Source organism: Anarrhichthys ocellatus, unplaced genomic scaffold (assembly GCF_004355925.1).
Source record: "Anarrhichthys ocellatus isolate YVR2014 unplaced genomic scaffold, GSC_Weel_1.0 scaffold601, whole genome shotgun sequence".
NCBI lineage: Eukaryota > Metazoa > Chordata > Actinopteri > Perciformes > Anarhichadidae > Anarrhichthys > Anarrhichthys ocellatus.
Window position 1 is genome coordinate 7,133 of NW_022280575.1, and position 15,463 is coordinate 22,595.

Genomic DNA, 15,463 nt, shown 5'->3' on the forward strand with positions numbered 1-15,463 from the left:
TGTAAAACCGTTTTTTCAATAAGGTCAATATTCAGAGCAAGTCATTAAATTTTTTTTAAATTATTATTCATTCTGTGCAATTGTACTGTACAAGAGCTGTCCTGGTAACTTTTAGTGGACAATATTTTAAATTGATCCATTATATTTTAGGTAACAGGGTGCTTGGTGCATTACATCCTGACTGATGGGCAACATCCCTATCAAACAAGGACACCCTACTCCAATGATCCAGTTGGGCTATCTCAAAATGTCAGAACAGGCAACTTCACTCTTCAATGTGAAGAAAGCTGGATGAGCCAAAAAGACATTATTACCAGAATTCTGAGTAGATCGTTTGGAGAAAGTCCTACCCTTGAGGAATGCCTTCAGGCTGTCACATGTAAGTTCCAAGAATAACATTCTCTTCACCTCATTGAAAAAAATATTCCAGAATTTTTATATGTTAATATAACTTTTTAGGGATTGGAAACCTTTTATGGAAATGATGAACCCTACTTTTACATATTTACAGGTTTGACACCTGAGCCTAAATACACTGAAACCACCACCAACTCTGCCAATGAGAATATAAATGAAGTGCCTAATTGTTTTGAAGTAGGGTTGGGTTATATAAAGTTTATTTGCTGTAAGAGAAAGATTTTTCCATTGTAGAAATGTTTCCCTACTGTTCATATAAAGGCAAATATATTTAATATCTCTGGTTGTAAAGGAACATTCTGGGAACAGCTGTAAATGAATGAGCTGAATTGCTTCATGAATATATGGGATTTACAGGATTTGTGTACCTTTATTTGTGACGTTGTGAATCATTTTCTAGATTAGCCAAAAAGGAAGGTCCCATCTGGATATTGTATTTATAAACAGTGGCTTTTAAATTATTCTGTCGACACTTAGTGTTTTATACAGTGACAATATTATATTCATATTGCCCATCTCTATTTTCAACCATTGTATAATATATGACACCTGCATAATTTGACCTGATTTAAAAATATTAGACAAAGACTCTTCGACTAATACTTTCAAATGGTGAAACTGAATGAGGCATGATGAACAGCAATAATAACAAAAATAAATACGCTGGAAAAAGAGGCAGACAACAAATCAGGCACTTGATGTGTGGATTCATGCAATGTTTTTTTCTTTTGTTGTTGTTGTTGTTACAGGACAGCGCCCCTACAGCACATTGCTGTCCGAAAACACCAGATGAGATGGATATCCCAGAGAGCATTTTCAGTGATCAGCCAGAGATAACTAGCAGTGACCTCATGGATTCATCGTCTCCCTCTAAAGAGGAATTATCTGTGAGTGGAATGGTAATTAGCGGTTTAATTACATAACCAGAGATGTTAAAAAAATGTTTAATATGATAACTTAAAAAAGTAGCACAGGAATTAATGCATTCTATTAATATTTGCAAATTATTTAATAAGTTACATTTCTTTATTTCAGACCACTGAGCAAGAGATTTTCCTTTCCCTGGAAATGTCAGATGAAGAACAACAACAACAACAAGCAGAAGCAGCAGCAGCAGCAAAAGTAGTAGTAGAAAAGGAAGTAATCCAAGGAAAACTACCTGCAAGCACCCCAAAGGCAATGGATCAAAATGTCAATGGGGGTAACCCACAACAACAAATCACAGTGAAAATGACCTCAAACACTGCACATCAGCGGATCTATGACAAGAGGAATTACTGCATTTACTGTGAGAAGCCTTGTGCAAAAATTGCAAGACATCTGAAGCAGAAGCATTCTGATAAAGCTGAAGTGGCTAAGGCACTTGCATACAATCAAGGATCAACCATGCACAGTCTTCTTTTGAGCAAATTAAGAAACATGGGAAACTACCAGCATAACTGTTCAGTTCTGTCCTCCGGTAAAGGACAAATCATACCTAAAAGGCAAGCAATCTATCAATCGACAGCAACAGACTATCTGCCTTGCAAGTTCTGCTTTGCTATGTATGTCAAAACAGACCTCTGGAGGCATCATAAGTGCTGCAAACTACAAGTGAAAAAGGATGGACCAGGGAAAAGAAAAGTTCAGTGAAGTGGTTCCCTGATGTTGCCCATGGACACTGCAATTTCCAACGGACTTAAAAAAATTCTTGAAGACATGACATATGACCCTGTGACTCAAGTGGTGAAATCTGACATGCTGATCATTTCATTGGGAGAGAATTTTCCTCAAAAACAGAGAAGTTGGACGACATCGGGCAGACATCAGAAATAAGATGAGGGAACTTGCCAGACTTGTTATGGTTGCAAGACAATTCGACAAAGACATTGTCTATTTGAAGGACTTGATCAATCCAGGAAAGTTCAACACATTTGAAATGCCTTGAAGAGGTTAACAATAAAGCTCTCTGACACAGCTTATATTATTTAGTCGCCGTCGTGAAGGAGAAGTTTCAAGGATGGAAGTCCAAACATACCTGCAGAGAAACAAGCACAGTATGCAGGATGAAATTCTGGAGAGCCTGTCACCTTTTGAGACAAAACTATGCGGGAATCTCATCAGGATAGAGGTACGGGGAAAAAGGGGCCGCAAAGTACCAGTGCTGTTCCCAACAAATGTAAGAGTCTGTGGAACTTCTGATTAAAACCAGAGAAGAGGTTGGGATCTCCCCGACCAATCCTTACATTTGTATATTGCCAATACCAATACTGCTTTTGTTATCATTGTTATTCTACTATAGCCACTGCTGCTGTTATTATTCGTAGTTGTAATTTTTCCATCTGCTTACTACTCTCATTATATAAATAATTTTTGTCATATGCATTTAATGTGTTAGTAATTCTGTACACATGACATCTATTGCATTTCTGTCCATCCTGATAGAGGGATCCCTCCTCTGTTGCTCTCCCCAAGGTTTCTATCTTTTTTTCTCCCAGTTAAAAGGGTTTTTTGGGGAGATTTTCCTGTTCCGATGTGAGGGTTCTGGGACCTTTTTTCAAAGAACGACATGGAGGGCTGTTGTGTTGACATGAAGCCTCGCTTTCTCAGTGCATGCAACGTTAGCCCACAGTGGGCTACAACGTACAAAAAGAGACTCCACGACACCAACAACATGAAAGTGAAATGCTGCTACATTTAAAATAATTTTGACAAAACAGAGCAATATAATGTCAACTTACCTCCATGTCGCTCATCACATCCTGTCATACAGTGGAAGCAGATGCCAAGTCGAACCCACCCAACTCCTGGCTCATTCAGCAGCGTATGCCCCGCCCACTACATCCATCATTTTTTGAGAGCAAAGCTTTTTGTTTTGAGAACAAATCTTTTAAAACAAAAACCTTTGCTCTCAAAACAAAAAGCAAAGTTGTTTTTTTTAGAGCAAAGTTTTTTGTTTTGCAGACAAGAATTCTCGTTTCATAAGCAAAACTAACAAATAATTTATTCTCAGTTTATATAATTTTACTTACAAACTTGATTTTTGATTGCAGTGCGAGAAATTTGCTCTCAAAACTTTTTTTGTTTGCGTGATAAAGACACAAATATACCTTCATACTCCCACACGCTGCATCTAACGTAGTCTGCCGAAGCCTCCCTCCACTGTTTGTTTGGGTGATTTGCTGGCATCATTGGTGTGTATTGCATTTAAAAAAAAAACTGCGTTAACGCGCGATAAAATATCCACTGTGTAAAGTGTATATAAATACAGTATACAGTGTATATTAACATATAGTGTACAGCTCGATTTATGTTTGCGAGGCTCAATGGATCTCTGCTAGAATAGTGTGTTGCATAAATAAAGCTTTACTTTGCTTAAAAAACAAAAGGACAGTAGTCATGTGTTCTCCATAACTTTGAATAACCATATTTTTTACAAAAATGCGACAGAAAAATAGAATTTTTATTTAGCAGGTAATAAAGGGCATATATACAGAGTGTAGCACAGGGTGCTGAAGACCACTATTAAATGCTGTATGTGTGGAAAAGTGCTCATCTGACAGACTCAGTTGGAGAAAAGTCCCCTCGGTGCACCGGAAGGACACATTTTATACATGGGCCCAATCCCAATGTCCCCTAAAGCCTCAAACCCTGAACCCTCAGGGACTTACTGGCGTAAGTGGCTGAGTGTGAGAGACTGAGGGCTTGAAATGGTGTAAATACGAATGGGAGAGCATTCATTCATAAACATATCACGTTACCATGACAACGACAAAAAATATGATGGACAATTGTAAATTTATTTTATACTTTGTACTCCCTGATTTGAACGTCTTCCAGGCTCTTTCCTCACAAGATGAGGTCATTTCAAATCATCTATTTACTAGTTTTTGTCAAAACAGCTTCAATGACAAAATGAAATGTTCAATGAATAAATAAATACATTTCCTGATTTAATTTGTTTTGTTCCATCTTTAACCCTTAATGTTTCTGTGTAAATATAATATGACAGGCTGAACACACCTGGGCCGTCCTCTTTGTTTACCTTTTTTTTTGGGTTACCCTGTGTTTAACCCCCCACTTGTGGGTAATGCCCTTGGGCAAAGTCTGCATCTAATGCTGATTTACGGAAAGGGATGCTAAAGGGCTCAACATGTCTGCCAGAGAGCCCTCAAACAATCGATGATTTGACAGTGGGACAGAACTAAACCCTCACGTGAGTGTGGAGATTGGGATTGAGCCGTGGAGTGTTTCAGTCAGTTATTCCCTTTGCATACACACACGCTCGTGGATCAACACACTCCCGACAAAAACCTGTGTGTCCACACTGACAGCAACATGTTAAGATATTCTCATTTGCATATCTACAGGTACATGAATCCATCATTGGGTGCACTGAAGGGTTACTTAAGTTGACTCTAAGTCCAAGAGACTCTAGAGCTGTGATCAAGTTCACCTAAATACTTTCTACTCAAAAGGCTATAAGGCTACATGTTATGGCACTATGGCATCTCGAAATGAGATCCCTGTAAATTCCGACCCAGTCCTGCAAAAATGTAGCACATCAAGTGCTCAATCATTTACTAAAGTCAAGTCTCGCTGACTGACTTGACTTTAAATCCTTCTGATCAGAGCGAACATGTCGCCATCAATATGAAAGAAACAAAACCTCCAATCATATGACAATTGCCCTTGAAAGCTACAATATGCATCTCACAATGAGCGGACAGAAGTGGATGTTTTTGGGGGCTGTAGCTCTGTCGTCGGCTCACATGGTCCTGCGAAACTGAATGTTGTCTCCGTGTGTGGCATTGTTATTGCAACGCTTATGTCTATTAAGTGTGATTTAACAAAGTCTTGTGTAATTATAGATTCAGAATGTGTCTGCGACAGAGGCCTAGCTGAAGACACCAGAGTCCAACAGGTAGAAGTTGTTTTATAGGTTTGTCTGTGAAGTTGAAAACTCCGTGGACAACATAACTACAGCATGTTGCCGGTGTGGCTTAGGCTGCAGTTTTGACACCGATAAATTACACCAAACGTAGCACGGAGTTGAGTTACCAGTTCAACTTTAAAACTTGTTCCAAACTTGTGGGCAAATTGGACGAGACCCACATGTCATTTTTTTTACATCTTTTTAAATTAAGGATAATTTATCTTCATTATGCATTTGGCTTGAGAAAAAAAAACAACTCCTCAAGTATCAGCATTTGCAAAAACCAAAGTATTGGTTGAGTTTGAGCTACCATGTTATCATCTAGTCTAATGCTACAGTCAGTGACAGAGCGACAGCCCCTTCAGTTACGTGGGGCTCTGGGACTCAGAGAACCACTGAGCAAAGAACCGTTTAAGTAAATGTGAAAACAAAATGAACATCAGTGCTGCTTCCTGGCAGGAGAACATTTCAAAGCAGACAGCTGGTCAACATGAGCAACTGTCCAAACTTCCAACTTTTAAATGAAGAGGAGCGGAGAGGAGCTAGGCTAAAAACGTACCCTCTGCTTCAAACCAGAAGTTGCATGATGTAACTTTAAATATTTAGAAAGTCAAACTATGTACTCATACCTGCCATTCGTCTCCAGGCCTGTCACACACACTGGTGTTAATCAAACAGACCAAACCCCTGAGCACCAAAGGTGTGACATTGTTATCAGTGACCGCTGCAGATACTAAAAGACATCATTGCGGATTACCTAAGAGACTGTGGCTCTGTCTCCACAGACGTGTGTCCATCTGTGTTTTCATGAATGACTGCATCGCTAACGTGGCTGCGCTCAAAGGAGTCGGGACCGCAGCTCTCGCATGGGTCCTCCGTTTGACCCGCCCCCTCTTCCACTGTCTCTTCCTCCGTCTCTAAAAGGCTGCGCTGATCCCACAGCTCCTGGCCGTCGCACACTTCGATCCCGGAGTCCCCCGTGAAGCGCCGGTACCTGCCCGGCGTCGAGTCCTTGCTGGGATTGTGAGCGCTGTGGAGATGGGTCTGCGCCACCTCCGGAGTGGTGGGGAGTGGCGCGTCGCCGGGTACGGAGATGGCCAGGTGGAGGCGGGGAGATTCCTCAGGTGGGTCCGTGGGTGAGGGTGCTGACTGCAGAGGGGTGTAGGGGGGAGGCGGCGTGACGGGACGGTCAACCACCTCCTCATAGGCCGGCAGCAGGTAGGTGGGCAGGAATCCTGGAGAATGACACAATACAGACAAGAATGAAAGACGAGTCTCAGTGTCCCCCCTAAAGCCTTAAACCCGGAATCTTCAGGGACTTAACTGACGACACCTGTTAAATGGTTGAGTGTGAGAGGCTGCAGGGGCTTGAAATAATATACAAAAACACCTTGCTGCGACAACCTTGACAACATCATAAACTGTGGGTATTATTTTTATTTTTTTTGACTCCCTGATTTGAGCGTATTCCAGGCTCTGGCCTTACAAGATGAGAGGTAACCGTCAAATATCCATTTCCTCGTTTTTGTCAAAACAGCTTCAATAACAAAATGACTACTACTACTAGCATACCTCTGATTTCATGTGTTTTTATGAACCATCTTAAATCCTTAATGTTAATGTGTCTGTGTAAATTCAATAAGCCAGGCTGAACATTTTGCTGTTGTCTTTGTTTACCCTTTTTTGCCCCCTGGTAACCACGTGTTTAACGTCACATTGATATGAATTGTGGGTAATTCCCTTGGGCAAAGTCTGCAGAAATGCAGACTTACGGAAAGTGTTCATAAAAAGTTCAAAATGTCTGCGAGAGAGCCCCAAAAAAACACTTGACGATTCGACAGCCCTAAACCCACGTCGACGTTTCGGGAGCGTGCATCAAAGTCCGAGAGTTCGTCGGTGTGGAGATTGGGATTGGGCCTCAGTCGTGTACAATGACTGAGGATGTTTAGCTAAACTTAATTCCATTTAGCTTTTCTACTCCAACATTCTCACGATCGCAAAGGAATGTAGGGTTTAAAGCTGCACTAATCAATGACATGATTTAAGTGAAAAAGGGGTCAAACATCCCCAACTCTTCAGTTCCCCTCAGCTCTATGTTGTTTTTGCAGGAATTTTGTACGCACGACTGTAACTTTTAAAGACACCCACTTTATTTGTCTTCCTCTGCTGACTGCTAAAGCCTCATTATCTTCAGCTGAATTTGAGAATGTATTTTTACACAAATCAAGGACTGAGAACCTACACATATAGATATTTGAGCATTGTACTAGAATAGTACAAGTAAATGTGAACCTAAGTTCAGTCTTGTGTGTTGTAGATGGAGTTTGTGAGTGAAGGTTTGACAACTTGTCGCTCATTGGACTTGCAAACATGCACAATGTGTCAGAGACGTAGAACCTAGCTACGTGTGGAATGTGCAGAGGCAGCAGCGTGCCAGACTCTCACTGAGATAGAGGGGTAGCTGGGAGTTGTTGTGAGCCTCTCGGTACGCGATGAGGTTGATCTCGTTCTGCCGGCGCTGCTGCTGGAAGCGCTGCTTGGAGCGCCAGTGCTGACAGACGCAGCAGCACGTCAGGATAATGATCAGAGTCCATACCAGCCAGAACCCTGCAGGGAGCCCACAGTACAGAACACACTTAATACATATCTAGACAAATGGTGCAAGGTGCAAAGAAAAAATATATATATAACTGTCAAAATCTCAGCTTCAGTACTGAAAAACGAATATAAAATGTGTTTAAAAAAATGATTTTTTTTGTTGCTTAATTCTTTTCATTGACAAAATAGGCCAAAAATCAGATTTTAATGTTGTTTACTATAACGTGCTAACTTTCAGTGGGTGTGTCACTGTTGAAAAAGTGGTGAGATCTGTCTTTGTTCAGACCTTACAGACATTAACATGCACCTTGGATGATCCGATCACAAGGGGACAGCTCTATGTCCGTCAGTTCACACCTGGCATTAGAATGTGACCACTTGATTGGATCTCACTTCCCCGTTCGATACGCAAACAAACACATACATGATTTCTGTTCATAAAGACCAAATGTGGCAGGCAGCAATAGGGGATAATATACTATAATATCAGGTTCTTGTCTACTGGCCGGTGGAGGACGGTGGACATAGCTTCAGAGAGGCAGGAATGAGAGCAGGTGGGCGGGCAGTAGTCAGATCAGTGCAGAGCACCAGAACAAAAACACGAACACACCACCAACAGTATGACAATAACACCCAAAACTATGGATGCACCAATCAGACTTTTTCAGTCCCTAGCAATAGCTGGAGTTTGGTGTGGCTGATATCAGTGTTTAATCAATAAGCTGTATGTCTCACTGTGTGGAAGAGGCTGGGAACATTTTCTTTACATGTAAAAGAATATCAAGCTTGACTTGACATTGCTTTCTTAACTTTGTTTAACAAAATATAACAAATTAATACATAGATATAAATGTGCTGAGTTGTTAAAAAGATAAAAGTTCCTCAAGATTAACAGGAATTCAAATTCAAGTGTAAACCACTTTAAAGCAGCGACAAATTGGTCAATAGGGATGCTCAACAGCTGACTGTCAAATCAAATAAAGAAAGTTCAATTGAATAACATCTAAACAATATTTACTTATCAGTTTTCAATTTGAACTGGATGAATTATAATCATAAATAAATGTTCTTCTCTCATTTCAAGTAAAATAAGGGCTGGATTTAAGAATAAATTCAATAACAGAAAGCTTTTGAAAAATGTGACTGTACTTCATTTTAGAAAAATGTATTTCACCGAATTGCCCTGCAGCTTTAAATTCTGTTCATTCAGGGTAAAGTAATGTCAACCAAGAAAACCATGATATTGTGTTTTTTGCATCTACTAAAACGAGAAATTTGTGTGCAGGGATTATATCTGTGGTTAATAAAACCACTTGTTTCAGCTCTATTCCTCTCGGTGTGTTTCCTGGACCGCTGAACAAGTGCCGTAAAGGCTAGAAAAGCTGCGCTCTGTCAAAATGTAATAATGATCAATTATCTATCGGTTGTAGGTCCAGGGTCCGGATAAAATGGTGTCTGGGTCCGGTTCCGGACCACGGTCCGCCTATTAGTGACCCCTGGTTTAGAAGTTACAGAGTGAGATCTCCTCGCCTCAAACCTCCTCTCTCTGTGCTTTACTCCGACACACACTACAGTACACACATCATGACGGAGATAACAAAAAGACACTAAGTTTTATAATAAATCTTTGGCCACTGGTTGGCTTGGACGTTCTTTGTATCAAAAATGCCAGAGATTGTTCTGAAGGGCTGGGAGTCCTTATGTTATAGAAGCACCCACATGCCATTTTAAGGAGATACAACCGGGCAGCCGCACAGCAAAACAAGTGCTGATTGTAGGTGAAAAATTAGTCACAGGGACCGGCTCCACTCGCTCAACTGGTACAAACATCAGATCCTCAATCTATGTCATCCCTTTTGTTGCATTTCAGATTTCCTCTCATTTAAAGTGTATTCTTTGTGGATAAAGTAAAAAACTATAAAGCAAATGTACATGGTATAAGCTGTATGGATTGATTTATTGACACATTTATGCACTTGTGGTTTTGTGTATTCCTGCTTCGTATCATTTAATAAGTGTCATGACGAGAAACCATTCAAACACTATCACTGGATACAGGGGAGGTAGGTAACTCACACCACAGTTCATAGTAGTAGCTGCAGCACTGTGTCTCTCCACAGCAGTGACCCGACTCGCAGATGTAGCTCTGATTGTTTACTCCCTGGCACACCAGCCTGGCCTGTAAATACATAGACATACCGATCTTGTTACACACACTGGATGGAAGAGGCAACGGAAACAACTTACAGCATTCTGGCATGGAAATACCAAGAGCAGGGCATTAAAAAAACAAACACAAATGACTTTCCATAACACCCTCCTGCATCGCAAGCACATTATAAATACTTTCCTTATTACTTTTTACAATAAATATGACCATACACTCGGAAAGTGATTACTTTGTAATGTACTTTTTTTATTTTTTATTCAAACACCATTTAGGTAGGGTTGTATTAGTAGGAGATTGTCACGGTACAATAACCATCTCGGAAAATATCATGGTTTACACTTTTATTACTATTATATGTTACAATCAGAGTGAAAACAGAATTACAATAAAAAACGCAATTATAAAACTGATGTATGTATTATAATATATTAATAGTTGACATGTTAACATTATCTACTAAATGAACAACATCAGCTGCGAGCTACTTAAATAATGTCCTATGATTATTTACAATTAGCATATTGTAGGTGTGTGACAGCACACTCAGACTGCTCCCGTTTTTACCTTTGACTCACACACACACACACACACACACACACACACACACACACACACACACACACTCACTCATGTCAGTTTCTTTCTATATTGTAGAAAAGCAAATGTACAGTTTGATATAATAACCGTCAATTGTATTACGGTGATACTGGTGTATCATTACAACCCTAGTTGTAGAATGATCAAATCATTCTAAACAAGCTTTCCTGTGATACATACGGAATAAATGAGTTATGCACAAGTCAAATTTGACTGAGGGTACTTAATGTCGTGAAATTAAACAGTTTAAAAAAAAAAAAAAGATACAGTCCTGCCCTCTACTTTAACGATAAACTGATTGTCAAAAATTGTTTCCGATTAATTTTCTGTAGATAATGGCCTTACCGTCTCACCTCTAACCTTTCTGTCTCTGTTTTACGTATTGTTGCTTCTCCTGCTGAAGTAAACAAACTTGAGCTCAGCTGCCCAGAAATCCTGTCTGGATCCAACTGGGCAGAGCCTTTGGAATCAGATATCACATTGCCTGTAAACACTGCTGCATCACTCAGAACTCACTGGAACTGTGTAACACAGGCAGCCACTGCTGTGGATGAGACCCCACATTAAATTACCATTTCTACCTGCAGCAGAAGTAATACTCTCCAAGAAAAGACTAATTCTTTGGAATGTAATACAGCTAACCAGCTAGATTAGATTTCAATGTGTCACTTAAATTCATCACTGTTTTCAAGATTTGGAGCTAGTGCTGGCAGACCTTGTCCCATTTCACAGTCTCTGAACCATCAGCATGAGTATGATACCATAAGTGATCTTCTGTATCTTGATATCTGTAACCACATTTTGCGAGATAGTGTCACTAGGGTTTGTATTTCCTTAAACAGCTCACCTCAGTTAACGTTAAAAGAGAAATCAAAAAGAGTGTTATTGCTAACGTTACCTGAGTTAGCTTCTAATATACTATTTCAACAGCACTGCTAACTTTAGTTACATTACCCATGTTTGCAACTGTTGGAGCGAATAAAACTGGCCTCCAAGCAGGGACGTGTATTAATATATCAACGCACAAGCTAGTAAGTAGCAACCAAATAATGAAAAATAAAATACTTGTTCAGTCAAACTCGGGGTAATAAGTTTTAGCCAACAGGCTAACTAAGTTAATGTAGCTAACTAACTAGCTACGCTAACGTTAGCTGTTCAAAAAATGTCGGCTAAGTTAGCTTTTACCTCTGTGACTGTGGCCTCCGTCGCTGAATTTTCCTGTCCAACGATGAACTTAAGTGACCCCATTGCCATCAAATAGAAGATACTAGTATATCTTAACCGCTAAACTGTAAATTAACAGTCGCATTTTTAATAAAGCGTCAGGCTCGGTGGCTAACCAAAACAAAACAAGTTCGGCTAAACGTCAACAATCTGAGAACTCTCAGCCATTGGTCCATTCTTCAACGTAGCCGGTATTCTTTTGGACAGCAATTGGCCAATTCTGTTGTCACTCTGAAATGGTGCTTTCAATGACTCGCGCATCATCTGTCACCAGGCAGGCGGGGTCTATTTTACCTCAGCACCAGCAGTCAACAGTCTTTTCAAATACGGAAGTGTTGCATTGACGTTGCATAAGCAAACAATATTTGCCCTGTTTTTCTGATGAACGAGGTAATTATCTCGATAGATCTGAGAAAAGTTTGCATGGGGAAAATCTGCTCTGTTTATCTGAATTAACAATATTCCCCCAAATCCTGCAAGAATACTTCTGATACTTGAGTATCATATTTTGATGCTATTACTTAAGTAATTGTAATTAAATGTGCAGTGTGTACTGCGTGTACTGTCCTTATGTAGATATAAACAGCTTATTCTACGGTATCAAAAACCCAACCATTTCAATTTCCAGGCATATTACACATTAAAGGAGACGTATCATTGATGTTATACTCCAATTCTGCAGATAGATCCCCTTGAATGCAACACACTGTTCATTTAAGCAAAACCTTGAATGCAGGACTTTTACTTGTAGAGTGTTTCTATATTATGGTATTGCTTTACTGAAGTGAAATATCACTAAATCTCTCCAACCAAAACCAAAACAAACGTGGATTAAACTCGTCAGGCAGGACAACACCGCTTCTATGAAATCAAGCTCTCAAGTAAATGAGAGCTTCTCTTGGGGTTTCAAGGTATGGTATCTCATTAATTCAGAATAACAAGAGCAGGGTACCGTCCCCCTGCATAGCCTCATGCTTTACTGCATCCTCCCGGTGGCGGGAAGGAGAGGGTGCCAGGGTTTCTCTTTTCTGCCCCATTGGATTTCATCCAGTCAACAAACTATCAAAGCGTACACGGACCATCACCATTATTGAGAGGTCCTCGAAGGCAGCTCTACTTCTCCGTCCTCTTATGCTGGACTGAGGACAGACTGGACACTACAGTGACTCACTATCGCCTCTCGAAGGTACAAGTGGTATTACAAGACAGGACGAGTCCGGGGCTAGCTGGTTAGCATGCTAATTTCAGTAGACATCTCTGCTACGCATCACATAGACGTCTTTGACGTAACACCAACACTGTAACCTCTTCACATTCTGTTGATAATATTAGTTACTTTTTTTAAATGTTTAAAACTAAATTCTGATCAGATCTTAAACATTGCACCTTTAAAATTTGGATTATAACTCAGGGACTTTACAGAGCTGTTTTTTATACTTAACGTGTCACTGGAGTTTTGCCCCCTCCAGTGTTCACTCTACACAAGTCGGCCAGTGTAATAGTCCCGTACAGCAGAGCTATGCTGAAGCAGTTAGTTGACTGTCATGAATCTCTGTAGTGATATGAAATCGGCCGAATTAACTTCCCCTCCTCTCTCTTCCCTTTTCCTTCCATCTCTCTTCTCCTTTGAACTTTTTTGGCCCAGTCCGAGGGAACAAAAGCAAACAAATCACATTGTCCTTTCGGGGAATTTCGTCTTGTTTGCCGCCTTTCTTCTTATAGGCACCTCTCTGCATTCGCTCATTCAGTGTCCCCCAAGAAAGTCAATGGTTCCTTACATCCCAGTTTGACAAGTCAGGAGGATACGCGCTAATCCCCTTAATCTGGCCTTTCTCCCGCGCACAGCCACAGGGAGAGAAGGACCACAAGAGAGTAATCCTGTCGGAGAGACAATAGGATTAAGGGCCCGGCCCCGTGAGTGACAATCAGGTATCCACTGACTGATCTGCAAAGCAGTAGACCCTGGCCACTCTCCCTTTAATGTGACTTTATTTTTGTTTGGCAGGGCCCGAAAAGGATGGGGGGTGAGGTAGGGGAGGGATGGGTGGGTTTTTGACGGGCTTTGGCTGCTGGAGGTCTGACAGGCCTGTGGTCCCCTGAGCACCAGGGATACGGGAATGACTGACAGGTGAGGGGTAAGGGCTGGGAGGGTTTGATTTGGGGGGGGGGGGGGGGGCACAGATACAGTTAATTTATTTTATAAAAGGTATTTTAGATGATGTGAGTGTGTGTATTATTGATGTGACAGCTACACACACACCCATGTGCGGCAGTTTGTTCGTTCATATTCCACTAGTAGTGGTTGCATACATAAAGATATTTTCCCTGTAACGGGGAAGACAGAGACACCCTTTTACCTCACAAATAATTGATCAATACACTGTTTTTAAATACCTCACAGATATGTTTTTACTTTTAAAGAAAAAAACATCCGGTCACTGTAGCTTTAAGCAAACGTTAATCAAACAGGAGAAACTAGCGCATTCGTTTGGGACTATGTTCAGCGGCAGATTAATGCTCATTCAGCATTCTTTCACGTCACGTGTAATATCTGAAAAATGAAACAATGCAATAAGTCTTATGTGACAAGATCGATTTCACATACATAGTGGTGTAAAGTGACACCTTAATTTGGACTCGTATGACAGAAGCACAAAGTAACTACTTTGGTTATTTCAAATGTGAAATTTGCATTTCAGATGCAGTTCCCGACGTTCTTTCACGTCGAGTGTGTAATATCTGAAAAATGAAAGACGTCTTATGCGAAGAAATCGATCTCGCATATGAACGTGTGCTTTCGTGATACATAGTGGTATAAAGTGACATGAATTTGGACTCATGTGACAGAAGCACAAAGTAGTTTTCAGTTATTTTAAATGTGAAAATGAATTTCAGATACAGCTCCCTTGTTAGAGTTTTCTCACATCAACAGCAATATTGTTAAGATGGGGATTCAAGGGGTGTGACAGACAATGCACAAATAAAAACAGTGTCTCAAGGTAAAGAAAAAGTGTTTTCACGACTAGCCCTCTGCTGCCGTGATCACTGTGTGAACACCAGATGGCCCCGTTGGTACACATATGTCTTCAGTAGGACTAGGACTCAACCAGTAGTCCCCCCGGAAGCCAAGCTGAAGCTCCTCAGGTCACAAGAAAGACAGACTGCTCCTTGAACCAACACATTGAACCCAATAACATGTCCAGAAACCACGCAAAAAAACTCGAGCAATAAGTGTTTGCTTCTGATATCCGATCCCCCCCCCCCCCCCCCCCCCCCCCGTCTCTGCCACCACCACCGCAGCCGAGAGCCGGCCCGTAAAGAGCTGGAGGAAGCCTCGCATCCAGTGAAAAGAGACGCAGTCCGCTCCATTCAGCTCCAGTGAACTTGGTCAAAGAAAACAGCGGTCGATTCTTCACATCTCCTCGTGTTACGGTGGCGGTGCTGTTAAGTGCTGGGGGTAAATTACAGGTTAGCCATTGTGTGAAAGGGAATGAGTCATTAAGCTGGTGGATTTCCATGTGTGACAGGTGCCTGCAGTGGAC

At 40.9% G+C, this 15,463-nt stretch overlaps 1 protein-coding gene across 2 annotated transcripts; it reads right to left on the reverse strand.

Moving 5' to 3' along the window:
• Nucleotides 1-4,442: 4,442 nt before the first annotated feature.
• LOC116376776 (WW domain binding protein 1-like) lies at nt 4,443-15,189 on the reverse strand. Of its 2 annotated transcripts, XM_031838248.1 has the most exons (4): nt 11,883-15,189; nt 10,007-10,109; nt 7,778-7,939; nt 4,443-6,567 (listed from the first exon to the last, which is right to left on the reverse strand). In XM_031838248.1, exons 1-4 carry the CDS (start codon nt 11,949-11,951, stop codon nt 6,086-6,088), a joined length of 816 nt encoding a protein of 271 aa, XP_031694108.1. In that variant the 5' UTR covers nt 11,952-15,189; the 3' UTR covers nt 4,443-6,085. The 2 variants fall into 2 exon arrangements, with proteins under 2 accessions (XP_031694108.1, XP_031694106.1); XM_031838246.1 differs by having other exon boundaries at nt 10,007-15,189.
• Between the last annotated feature and the right edge of the window lie 274 nt (nt 15,190-15,463).